This window comes from Coccinella septempunctata, chromosome 3 (genome assembly GCF_907165205.1).
Source record: "Coccinella septempunctata chromosome 3, icCocSept1.1, whole genome shotgun sequence".
Classification (NCBI taxonomy): domain Eukaryota; kingdom Metazoa; phylum Arthropoda; class Insecta; order Coleoptera; family Coccinellidae; genus Coccinella; species Coccinella septempunctata.
This window is the reverse complement of record NC_058191.1, coordinates 36,712,574-36,731,603: the sequence shown is the minus strand read 5'-3', so window position 1 is coordinate 36,731,603 and position 19,030 is coordinate 36,712,574. Positions and strand designations below refer to the sequence as shown.

Sequence of the window (19,030 nt, the reverse complement as noted above, 5' to 3'; positions counted from 1 at the left end):
TTCGCGTTGCATAGCGATCGAGTGTAGAAAATCAAACGAAAGAAAAACTACTGATCACTAGAATTGATCGAGAACAACTGATTTTAGAATGGAGCCAATACATTCAAAATCTGATAATATCATCTTTTTTTATTCCTGCTGGGAAAAAACATCTGTATTGAAGAAAACCGTTGAAAGTGGATAACATATGCATGCATAATTCTGATAAAAATAATTATCATTGGGAATACCTTCAGTTGTAGAATAAATTTGAGATTTCCATAATGTGCGTTAATTTTTTTGCGCAGTGTATTTCATCTCCCATAATTATTTCTGGAACGTACATTATAACTTTGGATACAGGTTAAAAAAGATGGTTTATAGGACCAATTTAATTTTTCCTATTGTCTCAATCACACAGTTATTTCTCCTGAAACTCCTAGAAATAACGATGAGAAATTTTATACCGACCCTCATGTCCGATAAAATGATGAAGCGATTGCCAACCTATATTTCAAGACAACGTGTCACGAGACCAGGACTATAGGGAAATCTAACGGAGACTGCAGATCCAGAATTGCTTATAAATAAATCACCGGCTTTGATTATGACATGAGATGCGCAATGCGCCTTCCTGTTCCGTTATGCAGGAATCATACAATATCATGTCTACAGAGGTAATAAATATTTAGCAGGACTAACCGTATTATCATTAACATCCATCTACAGTGTGGTACTAGCACAGGAGAGGTATGAGTGTTTTCATTATTCCTAGATTAGGCATTCTCTTTGAAACGTTCTCAGAAAACGCTACTTCCAGTAAGAAATTACAGGATACCTTATTTGTTCGAGAAGAATCAAGACATCAAATTTAATTTTTCAATAGTATAATATTAACAGGGAAAAAGTTAATCCTTCATCATGAATTGTAACGGTACAAAGTCATATTTTTCATGCCTACCAAAATACCTATACATCTATTCAATACTGCGGGTGTACAGCTAAGATGTAAACCTACTCTCGAGTTTTCTTTGGGAAAATTCAACGTAATTTTCTCAAGTGAGATCGGTGACAAACTTTATCGTTTTGAGAACCGGATAACGAGCAACTTGCTGGAGAGGATATCAAAGAAAATATAATGAAACTCATTTTCTCGCTTTTTTCGTCCTCCTAATCAAATCCTTAATGTAATGAAACATTCCTTTGATGTTAACTTGTCGTTTTGGCTCTCTCAAAAATTAACCTGAACGATACCAATGGAAGGAAAACATTGCAACTTGAGCTTATAATTAGATTTCCATATATTTTGTACAGTCTTAATTCAAAATTAGTGGGCCAAGTAGGCAAAGTTCGAATCTAATGATTTCATTTTCTTTCTCTCAGAGTTAGACTTCCTGAATTAAAGCTAGTTCTTTGAAGTATAATTTTGGGTAGAGGTTGCTGAATATGTATTGTGATATCAATTCAGCTTTTTCACTTATGTGTTTTTGTACAGAGGTCGCTGATTTCATAAGATTTTATTGAATGGATGAGGCCGATACTGGATGAAAATCCATTATTGAACTTAAAACACATTACCGGTAGTTTCGGGTGACTTGGAACAGTCCTATAACTTGGGACAATTACCCCCTTGTAGATTTCTTTGTTTCTTCTTGAGTGAAGGAACAAACTTATAAGATTGTGTAGCTTTTTTTCGGTTTGTTTAACAACTAATTAATGTTGAGTTTGCCGTGACCAGAGCGTTCGAATTGACAGGAAAAATTAACAAATTCAGGAGAGTAAAAGAGCGTTTTCTATGTCCCTTATACTTTCTAGTGTCCTGTACAAGTGTTTCACTTTGTGCATGTGTGATTTTGTTTCTGGATATTGGGATATTAGATATATCATGAAACAAGGCTGTTTACAAATCAAACGGCAACTCGGATCTTATTCATTCATTTTGTTGTTTCATAGGGTGACTTGGGACAATGCCGAATAGATACAAGCGGCGCATTGGCAGCAGGAAATATCCGATTTTTCGCAGGATATTATTATTTACGTTATTTCCACAAAGAAATCACCAAAGAATGAAAGAAATCAAAGTTCCCTTGTTTTGTTCAGTTTTTTTACATTTGAGTTGCAATATATTTACTTTCGCTGTAATAGGGGTGTATCATTTAATTTCCTTACCGAATTCCGACCATATAATCACAAATTCTAATTTTTCAAAACTTTACACCGTCCCAAGTCACCTATTTCATTTGAGACTTGAGAAATCAATAGATTTTAACTTGTGTCCCAAACCTCCCAAATCGGTGGGTGACTTGGGACAAGCATATTTTATTGTTTTCAAAATTTATGTCCGCCTTCTGAAGCATGGTATATATCCTAATCAATATTCTGAGTCATTAAGCATATTCGAACCTCTTTTTCAGATTAGTTGAATTTCAAAATCGTCCCAAGTCACCCGAATATCCGTTTAGTTTACCTTCACCCACCTGGAGATACTTTTATGATAGCTAAACACGTGTTGTGTTTCTAAAACCCATTTTGTAAAAATTCATGAGATTTTAAGCGTAAAGGGTGGAAGGAAAGCGATTTAAAGATACACTTTGAGAATAACAAATGTGTGTGAAATTAACAGCATTTTCTTTGAGTGGTTCTTCCAGCTGCACTATTGAAGCGGTTAGTCTCAGTCTTTTGAAGGAACATCAAATGACTCAAGGCTGAAGTATATCCTCTTCTCAGGAGAGTTTTCAAGAGCACTCCTGATTCCGAACTTGTTCAATGGGATACCAGTTATGCGCCTTATTATATTGTTCTTAACAAAAAGAACGGATATTTATACTTCAGGTAGAGATTATCTTATATTGAAAAAAGTTTTCCCTTCAGGGAGATTCTGGTGATTACACAATGGAGTAACTTATTATTCGAAGAATGAGTCTCTGTTACACAGTCGCCCCAAAAAGTGATATTTTTATATAACAACTTACTATTTATACTTAATTCACTTTTATTTCTGCACTCGGTTGGCCATGAAATAATTTTCTCAAGTTTCAGCAACTAGAACCGAGTAAGGTTGGCACTCATGAAATGTCGTTAATGTCATAACGTCTTTGCTGCAACTAATATCAATTAATATTACGAAAATGCCGAAAGTGATTGAAAAAAAAAGAAAACAGGGTTTCAGGAAGTGCAATTTAGAATTCAGGTCCGCTGATTCAAATAGTATGTAACCCTGATATTCTAATATCTACAATATAACAGACGGTAGCGAACATATTCAATGTAAGTGAATTTATATAATGTTTCATCTGGATCTAAACGACTTATATTTTAGCTGAAGAATCCACAATCAGAAAGATTGTGAATGAAGAGGATGCAGAGAATTTCCTTTTATTGGGAGACACAAAACAGTGGTGGCATTTGAGAATTTTATTTTATGGTGGACGAATGCGAAAAGTTACTGCCTGAAAAATTTTCGCTGAATGTTATCGTAGAATAAGTTCCAGAAAATGAATTTTTCTATTTTTCATTTGACTTGTCCTATACATTGTAAATGTCTATAAATAATAAATAAATAAAATAGAATTATTATCATTATATCAAAGTATTAAATATAAACAGCCATAAATACGAGCCAGTTGTTATGTCAATTGTTAATTCAAGTGAAATTTTGTTTAAAGGTGAAGTTCCTCTTGCCTTGAAACTTCCTTTGATTCTTTTGACTTCCATTGATGTAAGATGATTTTTTTTTGAAGAATTTAATATTCTTGTAATTATCCGTTGATTTCTTCAAGAGATACTCATTTCCAACCACTGCATCATAAGCATTTCAGCTTCAGATTGATTTTATTTTAAGCTACAACTAATGTAACGTATTCAACTTCTAACCAAAGAAGATAACCAACATTAACTCTCCTCAAGCTACTGCAAATTATGTATCCATAATTCAATTTTTTTCATAGCAAAATAGCAAAAATTAATATATTTAAAAACTGATCTCATTTTCCATGCAGATAACTAGATTTGGTATGCCTTCAATCAGTTTGTATAAAGGTCAGGTATGTTCGTCACATATTTTCCGAAGTGATTCGACATTGTGATAAAATACGTCATTATACTGAGACTCTAACGTAGAACGGACAACATAGCGCTGATTCGAAACCCAAAAGTGTTTAGACAAGTGTCATACACATTTTCGTACTATACAGAGTGGAACGTGTCAAATTTCGATGACCAACTGAGTCCTAAAATAAAAGTGAATGTAGTATACTTCATATGAAATTTGCAATCAGAGAAAGTCCCCTCCAAATAAAATTAGATTACCTCGGTGTTTCATCTAGCTGTGATGATGTGAATCAATGAATTTGTTAAACCCTGAGTGGGGTTTGATGAGAAAGGGGAACGATAACGAGGACGATGTGAATGATTTTTCTGGAGGGTTATCTTCCTAGTTTCTGCATCAGGCGCTGGAGCAAAGCCTAAAACGGTAATAGCATTTCCTTAATGAAACAAATGCGGAGATGAGCATCGAAATTAGCACTGGTTATGAATACAACGGGGAAAGGTCGGCTTATCCCTCTCCTGATATTCGCAGGGTATATGAAGTTTACGTGTTCGGATTATTAAATTCGGTAAGGTGTGTCTATGGTAGTATGCAAATGTTCTACAACCGGAGCCCCACTTTTATTAAAAGGAACAGGTTCGTTGTGCTACCAGTGCGGGTATTATATTGTTTCCTCCCTTTTCGTTTTATTACTATCGGCGGCGTTAGGAATAGCAAATTTAAATCGAATAGCGGCCGTTCGCGCCTTTCCGGGAATTTTTCACGGGCCCGGAATGTTCCGGTCTGATACAAATGAATTTCGTACCTATTCGACATGGGGGGAAAACGCATTTCGTTCCGTGGCCGTGCTGGTGGTGGAATCACGACGTCTTCCACGTTTATATTCCAGAGGGTGTACTAGATGCGGAAATGATAATACCATTGTATGAGAGGCGTGACCCAGACAGCACGGCTTACTCGTTAGATATCTACAATTTTTATAGATTTCTATCTTTCAGAAATATCCTCTTATTGATCCATAGGATATCCACCATGTATCTATAGGATATCCATGATTTATCAGTTACAGGCGTGTGCACCGACTTATTTAATGCCAGATTAACATTCACAGAGAAGGGCTGCTTACAAGTAAGCATTATTAGAACAGAAAAATAGAAGATACAAAATTATGAGATCCTCTGTAACGTGGTTACCTCGGAAAAAACTTATCTCGAGCGCCAGCTATTCTTTTCACTAAGAAGAATAGCAAACCTACCAGAAGAGCTGCTAGTCGGAGACAGAGTTCGCTGTTATCTAGGGTGGGAGCGATAACGAAGTAGTCAAAATCAAATTATGTACTAGTTTATTCACACCTTCGGAAACTGATTATATGTACAAGGGATATATGTGTAGGTATGAAATATGAGCGAATCCATCAGCAAACATACATTCGGGAAATTCTATCCGGTCACGAGCACTTAATAAAGTTTATACCGGGTACAGTGAAAAATCAAAGGTGGTTCAATAAAATGCGCCAACCAGAACTGACGAAATGAATACTAAGGATGACCTCGCGAAGTGAAATGACTTGCTATACGGTATCGGGATGTAATTGTATTTCTCCAGAATGAAACACAACCAAGGCGGATCTATTCGAGACTTTTATTCGCTACCTCAAGGGCTATAACGCTCCATGAGTGATAGCGAAGAAAAGGTCTATTTTAGCGCAACTACGGGATTCCACTGACGACGAGCGGTATATCTTATTCTCTACCCCAAGGGCTTACGCGCCATGACTGATAGAAAAGAAGAGATTTCGGATTCAATACTTATAACGCGGAACGAGGACAGGGGGGTTGACGGGACTTTCCCTTCAGTACCCCAAGGGCTTACGCGCCATGACTGATAGCGAAGGGAAAAGTCAGACTCGCGAAACAGGGCAAAGTACGATAAAATATAACAGAAAGCGATACAGTACAGCAGTGTCAAAGAAGTAACCGGTGTAGGTCTAATCAAGAAACTGAACGGTAAAAACGGGGACCTACCTCCTTTATTTCAGGCACTCGCGGAAAGCAAATGACAAACTAAAAATTAATTCTCAATAGCACTAATACTAGCAACACAAAATTATTCTTAAACGTCGAATCGCACGTGGACACATTTCACCCAAAATGAAATCACGAAAAGGACATGGGAACGGCTTAATTGATAATTTTGAGAAGACTGGCAGGACATTACCTTTTGAGGAGATCAAGTTTGTGTAGTTTTCCGTTTCTGAAAACACTGAGAGGGGGACTTGGCTCAATTTTTAACACTTATGGATGTCTACGAGAAATTCCACATAGATTCATGGTATCCGCAGGATATCACTTTTATAGATCCATACCATGTCCACAGGATATACTCGTACTTCATGGATTCATAGAACACAATGAAATGTCGCTTAATCATATTTCCAATAGATGTATCCACAAGAAATTCGCAGGGAATTCATAGTGGATATCCTTTTGATATAATCGAATAGATATCCACTACTCTTGTTGTACAAGGTTTGAAGGTCTGGGAAAAATGTCCATTTTAGGGTGACTGTTTGTAAATGATGCTTTTATTCATGAAAGTTCGCCTCTTCTCTTAAAATTTCAGCTATAGTTTTGTCGAAGAATTTGGGTATCCCCTTGAAGCCTCAAAAGTTTATTTTTATGATGGTTGAATTTTTAGGTCAGTGTTCTTTCATTCGATATAGAGTAATTAGATAAAAATTTCAAATGCATCAGATGTGAAGATGTTAGAAGGGGGAACTGAAAGTGGATCTTGCACAGTAGATACTTTGCGGAGGGTGGAATATTTTATTACAGGAAAAAAAGCGTAATACGAGACGAGGGTCACATTGACGGTGTATTTTTCAGATAACCATTAAAACTTAGTTTGGTACGCAAACTTCATCAAGCTCAAATTTCGCGAAGGCAGAAAAAATAATGCAGTATTAAAATTCATAGCATGAAGGAGATAGCGCAGCGCCAGCGGATGAAATGAGTAATTTAATCGTATTTCTCTTTTTCGGCGGTTTATTTTATTCGTACAATTTTTAACTCGGTTTCACCATTTCCCCAAAGTTGGGCTCCGGGTTATTATTTTCAATTTCGCGAACAAATTTCACGGTCGTTTCCACTGAAAATACTCTTACGTTGACAATATCGCAATGAAAACAAATCTCACTAGGGCACTCTTCGTCACAATTTCCTCTATGGGTTAGAGGTGCCTCGGGCTATGAGTTTACAACACCGGCAAGAAGAATGGGGAAGTGCACGCATAAAAAATCGTGAAAAATCTAACAGTTGACGTTCCACAGTACGGTGCTCGACAGTTTGCGTCAGAATATATATCACCCGCCAACAACGGAGATGATGAAAGTTTTAAAGAATAACGCCATCTATATCAGGTATCCAGATGTCGAATTAAACTTGAGAATTTCAAGAAATATCTTACAAACAAAACGTTCATGAGCTGTTTTGTTCCAAGAGAATTAGAGAAAATACTTTGTTTCATTGAAATTCTCTTATACTATATATATCAGCAACTAGATGCAGCTAGATAAACAAAGAGTGGTACGAAGTACGAGAAACAGAACTTCTTTGATCAAAATGGCCCTCTGCAATCTTAGGAAATTTCATCTTTTTCCGCAATGGACCTAAAAGTCTCAGAATCTATGTAACACATTTGAAACACGAGATGGCGCTCACATCACTTCAGTCGCTTCGTTTCATATCTTCCTAACTCTATAAGCTTTGGTCTAACCCATCAATGTATTCGATGCTCTGTGGTATCCATACATGGTCGTATGGTGACAACGCGTAATTCACTTACGCGAAAAAAACTGATTTTTGTGACCTTTATGGCCAATTTTTATTGTTTCGGCTTGCTGAAACTGTCAGATTATATTTTTTTCCGTTATTCTTGAATCACTAGTTTCAAATTAAGAAAAAGTTTGGCTCCCTTTCACACATTTTCGTCAAGCTTACATTGTCAGATCAAGAGAATATACACTTTTCAACATTTAATCAACCACATATATTTTAATCTGACAAGCTCGAGTATGTAGAATGATCGTTTTTTTTTTACTATTCTGACAGACAATTCCCTCTATAAACAGGTCTAATTTTTGGTACAGGTAGGTACTCTACAAGGTCCAAGGCATCTCCTCTTATATTAATCTGACACTCTCGAGTAAATCTCGAATTTCCCTCTTATGCTCCTCAACTATTCAAACTAAACCCTTTACGCCGTCATAAGGCCCAATAGGGAATACTCCTTCTGACGAAAATGATGTATTTTTTATGAAATATCTTTGAAACGTCACATTTTGAAATAACTATTTCAAGCGTTTCCCAAAAAAAATTATTCTGAGCACTTCAAAATGAAAAATAAAATGGGTATGTAAAATTTAAAGCGTTTTGTTTCTATTGCACAAGTTGGCAACATCGACTGAAATATGCCTTGATAATAAAGGACAACAAATGCATTATCTTGATGTGACAGACAAAGATGGCTGTCTATGAAGTCTGCGACGAACGAGGAAGGTCGTAAAGTTTTATGGGATTTTTATGGCCGGTTGCAGTTGAAGCTCGCCAGTAAGTAGGCGCCTGTAGATCAACAGCTGTTATTTTATAAACAAGCTGATGGCACATTGTTCTTTTCATTGTCTTGTAAGCGCTGTTGCCAAATAGCAAACTCCGCACAAAGCGATTTAAATTTTAAAACCCCATATTTGAAAGATGATTTTGAATAGTTTCCGCGGTGAATAAATCATGAATGAAACTCATAATTATTTAGTTTAAACTGGCATATGCAGTGATAACCCAAATTGAGGAGAATTCCCCATTTGAACTGATCAAAAACAAACTGGAAACATAGAAAGAGGAACACCGATTTCCCCCCGTTTTTGCGCTGTCATAATAAGACGAAGACAAGGAGGAACGTTTGACTTCGGAAGCGGGATTTTTATGTTCGAGCTGAGAAATCACAAGGCCCCGTTGTGCACTTTCTGACACATGTTACGCGAAACTTGGCATCTAGACGTAACACGGCGTGCGGAAATGGCGCACCTGAATCACGGAGATCCGAAGAGAATGGACCAATAAATTCCGCCTCGACTGAAAATTAATTTCGGAGCTTGCAGGATATCGCGGCATCATATAATGACAGGTTGTTGGGAGATCCGCGAAATTCATTATTTTATGTAGTAGCTACCGGTAGATTCGGGTGACTTGGGATAGTCCTGTAGCTTGGGACTATTACCCCCCTTGCAGATTTCTTTGTTTCTTACCATTTATGAGTGGAGGGACAAACTTATAAGATTGTGTAGCGTCTTTTTGGTTAGTTTAAAAATTAATTCCTGTTGAGTTTGCCGTGACCAGAGCGTTTGAATTGACAGGAAAAATTAACGAATTCAGGAGAGTAAAAGCGCGTTTTTTTATGGCCCTTATACTTTCTTGTGTCCTGTACATGTGTTTCACTTTGTGCAAGTGTAATTTTTTTTTCTTGATACGTGGGATATTGTGATATTAGATATGTCATTAAACAAGGTTGTTTACAAATCAAACGGCAACATGGATTTCATCCATTTATTTTGTTGTTTCATAGGGTGACTTGGGACATTGCCGAATAGATACAAGCGGCGCATTGGCAGCAGGAAATATGCCGATTTTTCGCAGGATATTATTATTTACGTTATTTCCACAAAGAAATCATCAAAGAATGAAAAAAATCAAAGTTCCCTTGTTTTGTTTAGTTTTTTTTAATTTGAGTTGCAATATATTTACTTTCGCTGTAATAGGTGTTTATCTTTTAATTTCCTTGCCGAATTTCAACTAATTTTTCAAAACTATACACCGTCCCAAGTCACCTATTTCATTTGAGAGTTGAGAAATCAATGATCTTGTGTCCCAAGCCTCTCAAATCGGTGGGTGACTTGGGACAAGCATATTTTATTTTTCTCAAAATTTATATCCGAATTCTGAAGCATGGTATATATCCTTTCAATAGTCTGAGTGATTAAGCATATACGAACCTCTTTTTCAGATAAAAATAGGTCACCGTTTTGAAAATATGACAAATTGAATTCAACAATCGTCCCAAGTCACCCGAATCTACGGTACTGAGAAAAAAAAATTCAGATTGTAAGGTTAGAAGGTTTGGGTTCTATTTATTATATTCCAAACGAAAACAATGAGAAAACTTGGTTACGTCAAACATCTTCCTCTGTCTTCTGAGGATCAAGATATTTTAATGAATTCAAAATAAATTGCAGGAAGCATCTTTTGCATGAAGGGCCTATTTATCCAAAATTACGTTCTATATACGTCCATTCAATGATTCTCAATTGCTACTTCTTCAATATATTCGGAAATGAAACAATTTTATTGATTTCGTTTGGAGAATCGAGTGATTGTGAAACCGTCAGTCAAAGTTTTGTGAAACCTTCTTTGAGTCTGCAGGGCGTTTCCTATCTTTCTTCTCCATATTTTTCGGTTCAGAATTTTTGATGGAGAATTACTCCGTTGAAATTTCTGGGAGACAAAAGATGGGATAGGCGTTGGCTAAGGGTTGAAATAATTCTATTAAAGTAGGTCATAATATTAATGTTCACCAACAAGGAATTATGCACCTTCTACATTTTTGCAGCATCTTAAGAAAACATCCTGTTCATTTTCATTTCTTCAGAATTAAAAACTACTGAAATTTTCTGAGCATTTCGAGCAAATACATATATGAAAAGGAAGATTGTATTTTATTCGAATTTTACATACCTTATAAGTACAACATACATAAAAAATAAAATATTTATAATCTAACTTTAATAAAATGAAAAACCTGAGATCGAATAATCCATCCTACTGAATTGTGTAATGTCTATGCTAACTGGGTTATTATGATTGGCTAACTTATTTTGTTGTTTCAATACTTGTAGAACAAAAATACTTGAAAATAAATATAACATGCGATATAGTTCAATAAATGTAATAATTCCTCATCCTAAAATATGGATTTATTCACATCGATACGTTTTTTATCAGCTAAGTAGACAAAGACAATACAACATTTAGTACAGACAATACTATGAATACTGTTGTCTTCACAAATTTCAAAGAAAGTTATCGGTTTTTTTGGTTTTGACACCGATATCTAAAGAAGAATTATTACAACGCGATACAAGTAGGTGAGTATACAGAATTGCTGCCACACTCATTTTAATTTGAACATATAAAACTATGTTTTGCAAGCTTGAAAATCCTTGGCTACAGCATTTGAATGTTCATTTGAAAAGGTAGATTAACTAATGTATTGGCAGTAAATGCGGTTCAATATAAATGATTCGTATTGAAAAAGATTTATACATATGCCAGTCAAGAGTTGATAAATACTACTCTGCAAATAGATGTTCTTAAAAGTAGTATTCATAATGAAAGCAAATATTTGTAGTGGTTTTGAGTAAATCTTTTCTCATTGTTTCTTCAGTTTCCTACATTTGTACTTCAATAGAATCTAACCAATCCAAATTGAAGAGATTTCATGACACATTTACGGGATTATGCGATAGAATGATAAAAATAAATAATAAATAGAGATCGTTTTCGTTTCATAACCTTATCCAACATCAGCTTCTCTTCGAACTGCGAGAATAGACTTGAATGAGAAATTTCTTCACGCTCCAAGAAGAAGTGAAGTACGATCAGCTCACGAAGAATGTGAAAGAAATCCTTCTCTATCAATAGGTGATATAAATTTTCGAGTATCTCAATTTTTCCTTCGCAGCTTTGATGATTTGTACTTTATCATCCACGCTGGACGTTTGGAAAGTAATACTCCTATCATTATTTCTCCTCGCCTTCGCAATTTCGATTGATAGAAGCAGCTTTTGTTCGATAATTCCTTTGACTGTGCCTAGGGCATCCTCGTTATAAGGAATTCTACCCTCGACTTTGAGCGTCCTCGCCGATTCGGGGTGTTTTTCTGATATCTCCCTCAATATTTCGTTTGTATCTTTTAACGAGTTCACTTCAGACCTCAACTTCAGCAGTGCGTCGGTTATATTCAGTATGGCACTCTTGCATTGCCGGCTCGTGTTGATCGGTTCCGTGGCTGTGGTGGATATCTCGTTAGCTTTTGTTGTGTCTTCGTTATCTGTAGCCGCTGATGAACCAACCGTGGGACCTGAATGGATGCCGTCGATCCTGTAAGGGGTGTCGTCTGTGGAGTGAATGAATATAATTAGAAAACATGATTGGAATTTCTGGTCTATTGAAAGGGTTTCGTTAAAGAACTCGATAACTCTACGAAGAAATGAGACAGGAAATATATTTCTGATTGCCGTTAGTTTTATACTGATGAATAAGTGAACCTGTGACGATTCATAGTGGCGTTTTTATCCATTTTACACTGATCTACAGTCAGCACGCGCGGCCTACATAGCAAATCTGCTTCCTGGCGATAGATGGCACACCTATCTACATACCTCTCTATGAGGTTTCTCCGTTTGCATTAAATTGGCGCCCAGCAGAGTATTTTACATAATTATTAGATACATAAAGCCAACTTCCCGATAGTATTCGACTAACTTATAAATCGTAGCTGACAGATGGGAAATTTTACGTGAAAATCAACGAAGAAACATAAGAGATGGAAAATATAGAAGCAGGAGAGCCACAGAGAATCCTTACTAGGTCCCATACTATACAGGGTGTCTATAAACAAGGACTTAGGAAGATGATTCTAAGATGGAAATAAGCAGGGGTATAATATCGATAATATCAGTATTTCAGTATCGAACAGAAAATATATCTACACTCAGGAGAATTGATTTGTTGGGATTCTGAGCCAACTATTCATGGGAATTAGAACAATTCAGGTTATTTCGCTTTTCATTTTGTGTTAGGGGATTATGCAGAGAATTAAGGGTGAGATACTTTTTGTTTTGAAGCTTATATGGATATTCATTGTCAAGTGGCCTTTGCCACATAGTTTCCACAAATGAGGTTTTATTTTGACACGACTAGGAGAAAACTTTGTCATCAGAATCACTTGAACTTGTTCGTTATTGCATAGGGTGTCTATAAACAAATGCGAGAGACTTAGGGAGATGATTTCTCGATGAAAATAAGCAGGAATAGTTCCTATAAATTTTTTTAGAAATCGACCTTCCTTCCAAAATACAGCCTTTGGAAGGCGATGACGAGTTGACAGTTTTCAATTTTTCTCACGGCACAAAATTTTTTTAGATCTCATAACTTTATTATTAGGGGTTGAAAATAACAACTTCTTATAATTTTCCTTCAAAATTTTTTCGTGGGATAGATTTTCGAAAAATGAAATTCTCTTATGGTTTGCCATTCAATTCTGGAGAAAAAAAGTCTTCTGCAAAATTTCGATACAGTCGATACTTTTCTCGGAATAAATGAGGCAGAGAGTTGATGCATGTATTTAAGCGGGATGTAGTCAATCTATGGAATACTTATATGATGAAATGGAATGAAGAATGATCAGAACTGCTTGGTTTTTGAAGGAAAATCATAATGGGTTGTTATGGGTTGTTAATAATAAACTTAAGAGATGTGAAAAAACTGTGTGAGTAACATCTACTTAGTGCTCCATATTATGTGTAGTTTTATGACTCATATTTTTTAGAAGCCGTGAAAAAAATTGAGAACTGTTAACTCGTCATCGCCTACCAAAGGTTTCATCTTGCAAGGGAGGCCGATTTCGAAAAAAAAATAATAACTACCCCTGTTTATTTTCATCTAGAAATGATCTCCCTAAGTCCTTCGCATTTGTTTACCGATACCCTCTATAACGTGTCTACAAGAGGCATACCAACATATAATGAGGTTACACTAGGTTTCTACACAACGATACAGCAGCCCTAGGCCAGGAAAAACCGAAAAAACAGCGCGACGAAAAGACTACAGACACACATTGACAGATTAACCAAATGGTACAGGAAATGGAGAATAAAAATAAATGAAAGCAAAAGTAAAAGCATAATCTTTATATAAAAGCAAAAACAATAGCATACATAAATGAATGACAAAGGAATGGAATGTCGAAATGAAGTCAAATATCTAGGAATAACAATGAATAAAAACCTCAATATGAATAAACACATAAAGGAAACAGCTAGAAACGCGAGAAGAATTAAAATATGTCTCTATCCTCTCATGGACCGGAAAAGGAAACTGCACCAAGAACTGAAAGTCAGACTTTACAAAGCAAAAGTAAGATTGACCATGTAGTTATGTTCAAATAAGTTCTGATGCTATATTTCTGTTCTGTTGAATTTAGAGTTTCGATTCGTTGCCTTTGATATTCTTTTGAGAATTCGGAGTTTGGTACAACATCCGAGGGAATGCAAAGTAAACCCATTAAAATAGGAGAGGCACGCCATACGTTTATACAATGAATTTATGCTAATCCGTTGCGTCAAAGGATTGGTATGGTAAAAAGCTGAGAACAGGAATGGAATCGAAATAATGAACTAGGGACAGAGGATAATTCACGAAAAATTGCCTTGAATGGAGGAAAAATTCAAATGAGATTATTGGGGAATTGATAGCAGATGATGAAAACAAAATGGACAAACTGGATGACACAAAAATCTCCAAGTAGACTGAAAAATTCTCAATGGTTTCTTCTCTTCTGAGTACCATTATTCTGAATGTGATTGAAAAATAACCGTCCATCACAGCTCAATAAATTTGCACAACAAAAAACGACCTTGTTCTTCGGGCCTATTAATATGTCACATTATCTTCAATATATTTCTACTGGCAATCGACTTTTTTGTTCCGTTGGCCATTTTCATTATCATTTTCAATGAATATTGTTATTTTAAAAAGAGGAGCTCAAAGTGTCACTTTTTCGCAAGCAAAAAAGTTATCCAACGTTAAGACTAGTGAGAAAGACACTTTCCTATGAGTTGGAAACATTTTCTTCTCTAATTTTCTTTCCTAGTTTCAGTTTCTTAAGTGTAATGAAACTATATTCACATTTAAGGAAAATCATTATGATAATGTTGTTTTTTCGGCATTCAATAATTGAGTGAATTACAAGAAAAATATTCCTAACAAAATTACATAACACAAATTTTAAGTACGATATATTGTGTGATTTGAAACCATAAGCAAATCTTTCAGGGCTGAAATGAATCTCAGCACATCTTCACGATTTCTATTCGGACTCTTCCGAATACGCCCCTGTTGGAAAGGGTTGAAATTACGAATTGGGTCCGGTACATGCACCTAATTAATTCAATATGAAGTGGCTGCCATTAATATCCATAAAATTTATCTTGCCGATGCACTGTTTTCGAAACGTGAAAATTACCCCCTTGGTTCGTTTATGAATAAACATGTCTTTTAACGCGTTACATGTTCTGACGCCACCTTGACAGGTGTGCACGTGACACTGAGAACGGCGGGAACATGCAAATTTCGGGCACGCTTTGTGATTTATTCAACGCCCTATCCTCCCCACGGTCTCGCCGATGTTCTACAGGTTGAGTCCCCCACGATATAGGGATAAATACGCCCCAGATTAGTTTCTAATGATTCTAATTTTCAGAGCTTGTTCCGCCATATTTTTCGGAAGCCGTCGTGATTTATTGGCCTCTTTGCTGTTATTCTATGCTGGGATGCCCGAGTTGTATTTACTGCGAGGGTATTATTATTTGAGGCTAGAATAAGCCTCGTGAAGTGGTCGATGTTTCCAACTACACCAACAACGGATAGGTGAAAGGGGATGTGTATACAGGGTGAGTCTGTTACTCGTACGAATATTTCAACAGTTGATTCCTGAGGTCGAAAGAAATACTTTTTTCCTATACCATTTTTCCATATTTGGCCCTCATAAAAAGATATAGCCATTTTAAGTTTTCATAATGAGCTATGCCAAAATTCAGAATAACAAGCTAAATCTATGACACTACACATCTGTGATTCTTTAAACAGAGTTGCATCCAGCCAAAGTACCCAATTTTCCGAATATCAATACTTTGAACATTAAATTACCCGAAAACTGCGTGTTACAAGAGAAAATATGAAGAATAATTTTATTTTACAAAACTTTCAAATATTTATTAGATAGCGTCCAACATAGTTTCAGGAGTTGGGTTCTATGGTACGTAATGGTCAAAATGAGAAAACTGGAAGACAAGGGAGATATCTTGTGTTCGAAAAAGACTCATCAAATAAATGACAAAATTAAAAAGATATATAGCCATTTTAAGTTTTCATCATGAGCTGTGCCACCCCAGAAGAAACAAAATTACCTTCAGAATGACTGGCTAAATCTGTGACACTACGCATCTGTGGATTTTTTAAATAGAGTTGTTCCAATTTGTTTTCAAATTCCGCAGATATTTTTTATTTTTGAAGCTCAAATTAGTCGAAAACGGCTCATTATACGAGAAAATGTGAGGAATACTTTTATCTTACAAAACTTTCGAGTATTCATAAGATAGCATTCAACTCACTTTCCAGAGTTGAGTTCTTTGAAATGTTGGTATTTTTATGGTACGAAATGGTCATAATGAGGAATCTGAAAGACCTAGGAGATATCTTGTGTTCGAAAAGGATTCATCAAATAAATGAAAAACTATATTCCTAAATACATTTCATTCGGTAAAACCATTTGTGAGAGGAATGAAAATAACATTTTTTTAATAGTTTTTCAAAAGCCTGTATCTCTTAAACCGATCCGATTCGGAAAAAATAGTATGAAAAAAAAGTGTTTCTCTTGATCTTAAGAATCTACTGCTGAAATATCTGTACCAGACAAAGATTCACCCTGTATAACACTCAATAAGCCTCAGTTTTTTTGGAAACTCTACCTTATTCATAAACATACTCTCCCTCAAAATTGATACATTCATTCCAACAACCTTCTGACTTTCAGATTGTTTTCTTTCCATAAACTTATCGTGTGCTTAGTAAGAAAACGAGACCATATTTCTATGGTACACCTTTTATTAAATTCTCACAGACCACTAGCAAAAGCTTTTCTAATTCATTTTCAAATTGATATTGTTAGTAAAAAGAGTTCTCGTCGAACTTCATCATTCAGCAATTTTGAGATTGAATAGAGTTAAAAATGGCTCGTTTAAGTCTGGAAGTCATAATATATAAAGACGCCCTCACGCAAGTAAATTTCAGTCGATTTGATCTCACCTCTGACCGTAAATTCTCCATTATCATATCTATAGCCTTTGGAATGCTTGACCACGAACAGCCAATAATATATTTTATCGCCAACTCTTAAATTTGTTTGGCGATCTTCAAATATCCAGTAGTCTCCACTCCTTCGGCAAGTATCCTTAGAAAACGTTCCAGCCTCAAGAAAACCCATCTCCTCGTTAATTTTTCCATGGAAAGCAAATATAGATATCCCCTCACTGTGAGGTATTTTTACACTGAATCCCTTAGGAAACAGAAGTTCGAATTTTGGCTCCGGTACATAATAATCGTCATCACAAGAACTCAAAACAACATTCAACGTGCTAAAAATGAGAATCACTAACGTTAACATACTGAATAGTGTCGTTGGATTGTAACACGGATACTAACTGTGGCAGTAATAAATTGTTAATCTTACGGTCAGCTATTTATTCATAATTATCTTGGGACCATTGATAACCAACTCGGTTGATATTCTTTGGGATAAATAATTATACTCAAAGTGCTGGAATTCCTGTTGGAAATCCTGTGGTTCTTTTTGTTTACCGCAAAATCAAACACTTTTGACCATTCGTCATCGAATAAAGCACGATAGTGATAAAACTTTCCGATTTCATACTAAAGATTAACGAATGAATTCTGGATTTACCCGGATGAACTCCGTTTTACTTACCAAAATAAACAGATTTAGAAAACTCTTCGTCAGGTAGACAGACAAGACTATGGAATTTTAAAGGTGGATATGTGGATATGTTTCTTGTTTCTTCAAGGGGAGAGTAAACCTATTCAAGATATTTGTATCATCAGCTTTTCGAATAATACACGGCGCAAAAAAATTAACGCACATTCTGAAAATCTTTATTTTAATGAAAGTTAACTCTACATTGACTTTATAACTTATTTTTTATGTTCTCTCGGGAAGGTTTTGAACGAAACAAGACACATTAAATGGAAGAAAAATTCAGGATTTCACCGAATCTTATGTGAAAGAAGAGAAATGAACAATTTTCAAAATACTGAAATGCTGATAAGTGATTTAATACTTGGTATTTCCACCCCTTGCGTTAATTACAGCTCGGCAACGACGGTTCATACTCAAAATGAGTGATCTTAAAATGTTCTGATCTAATCCTTCCCAGATTTCTCCGAGTTGGATTCCTAAGTCATTAAGGGTAGCTAGATGATTTTCCGAACTTCTCAGCCTTCTATTGAGGTTGTCCCAAATCTGCTCAATCGGATTGAGATCTGGACTTCTTGCTGGCCATTCCATTCGAGAGACTTCAACCTCTTCAAGGTACTCCTGAACGATGCGCGCACGATGGGGTCTGGCATTATCGTCCATAAAAATGAAATTTCCACCAATGTATGGGGCAAATGGCACTACATGCTCTTATCTACTTATCAGCATTCATAGCTCCATTATCAACGACCACTAGGTCTGTGCGAGCAGTCAAAGATATTCCACCCCATACCATAATCGATCCTCCCCCGAAACCCGTAGTATTCAGGAAATTGCACTGAGCATATCTTTCATGTGGACGTCTGTATACAAGGGAACGTCGATCACATTGGTAGAGGCAGAATCTAAACTCATCTGTGAAGAGAACTCTTTTCCAATCGGCCTCTTCCCAATGGATATGCTCTCTCGCAAAATCCAAACGTGCCCTTCGATGGGCTGGGGTAAGAGCTGGGCCTCTTGCCGCGACACGAGGCCTTAAATAATATTCTCTGAGGCGATTTCTTATTGTCTGAGTGCGAATTTGCACCTCATGAGTTGTTGCAAACCGTTGTCTCAACGAAG

At 36.0% G+C, this 19,030-nt stretch overlaps 1 protein-coding gene across 1 annotated transcript; it reads right to left on the bottom strand.

Moving 5' to 3' along the window:
* Window positions 1–10,774: 10,774 nt before the first annotated feature.
* LOC123310114 (beta-1,3-glucan-binding protein 2-like) lies at window positions 10,775–17,688 on the bottom strand. The gene is made up of 2 exons (XM_044893504.1): window positions 17,224–17,688; window positions 10,775–12,253 (listed from the first exon to the last, which is right to left on the bottom strand). Exons 1-2 carry the CDS (start codon window positions 17,579–17,581, stop codon window positions 11,772–11,774), a joined length of 840 nt encoding a protein of 279 aa, XP_044749439.1. The 5' UTR covers window positions 17,582–17,688; the 3' UTR covers window positions 10,775–11,771.
* Between the last annotated feature and the right edge of the window lie 1,342 nt (window positions 17,689–19,030).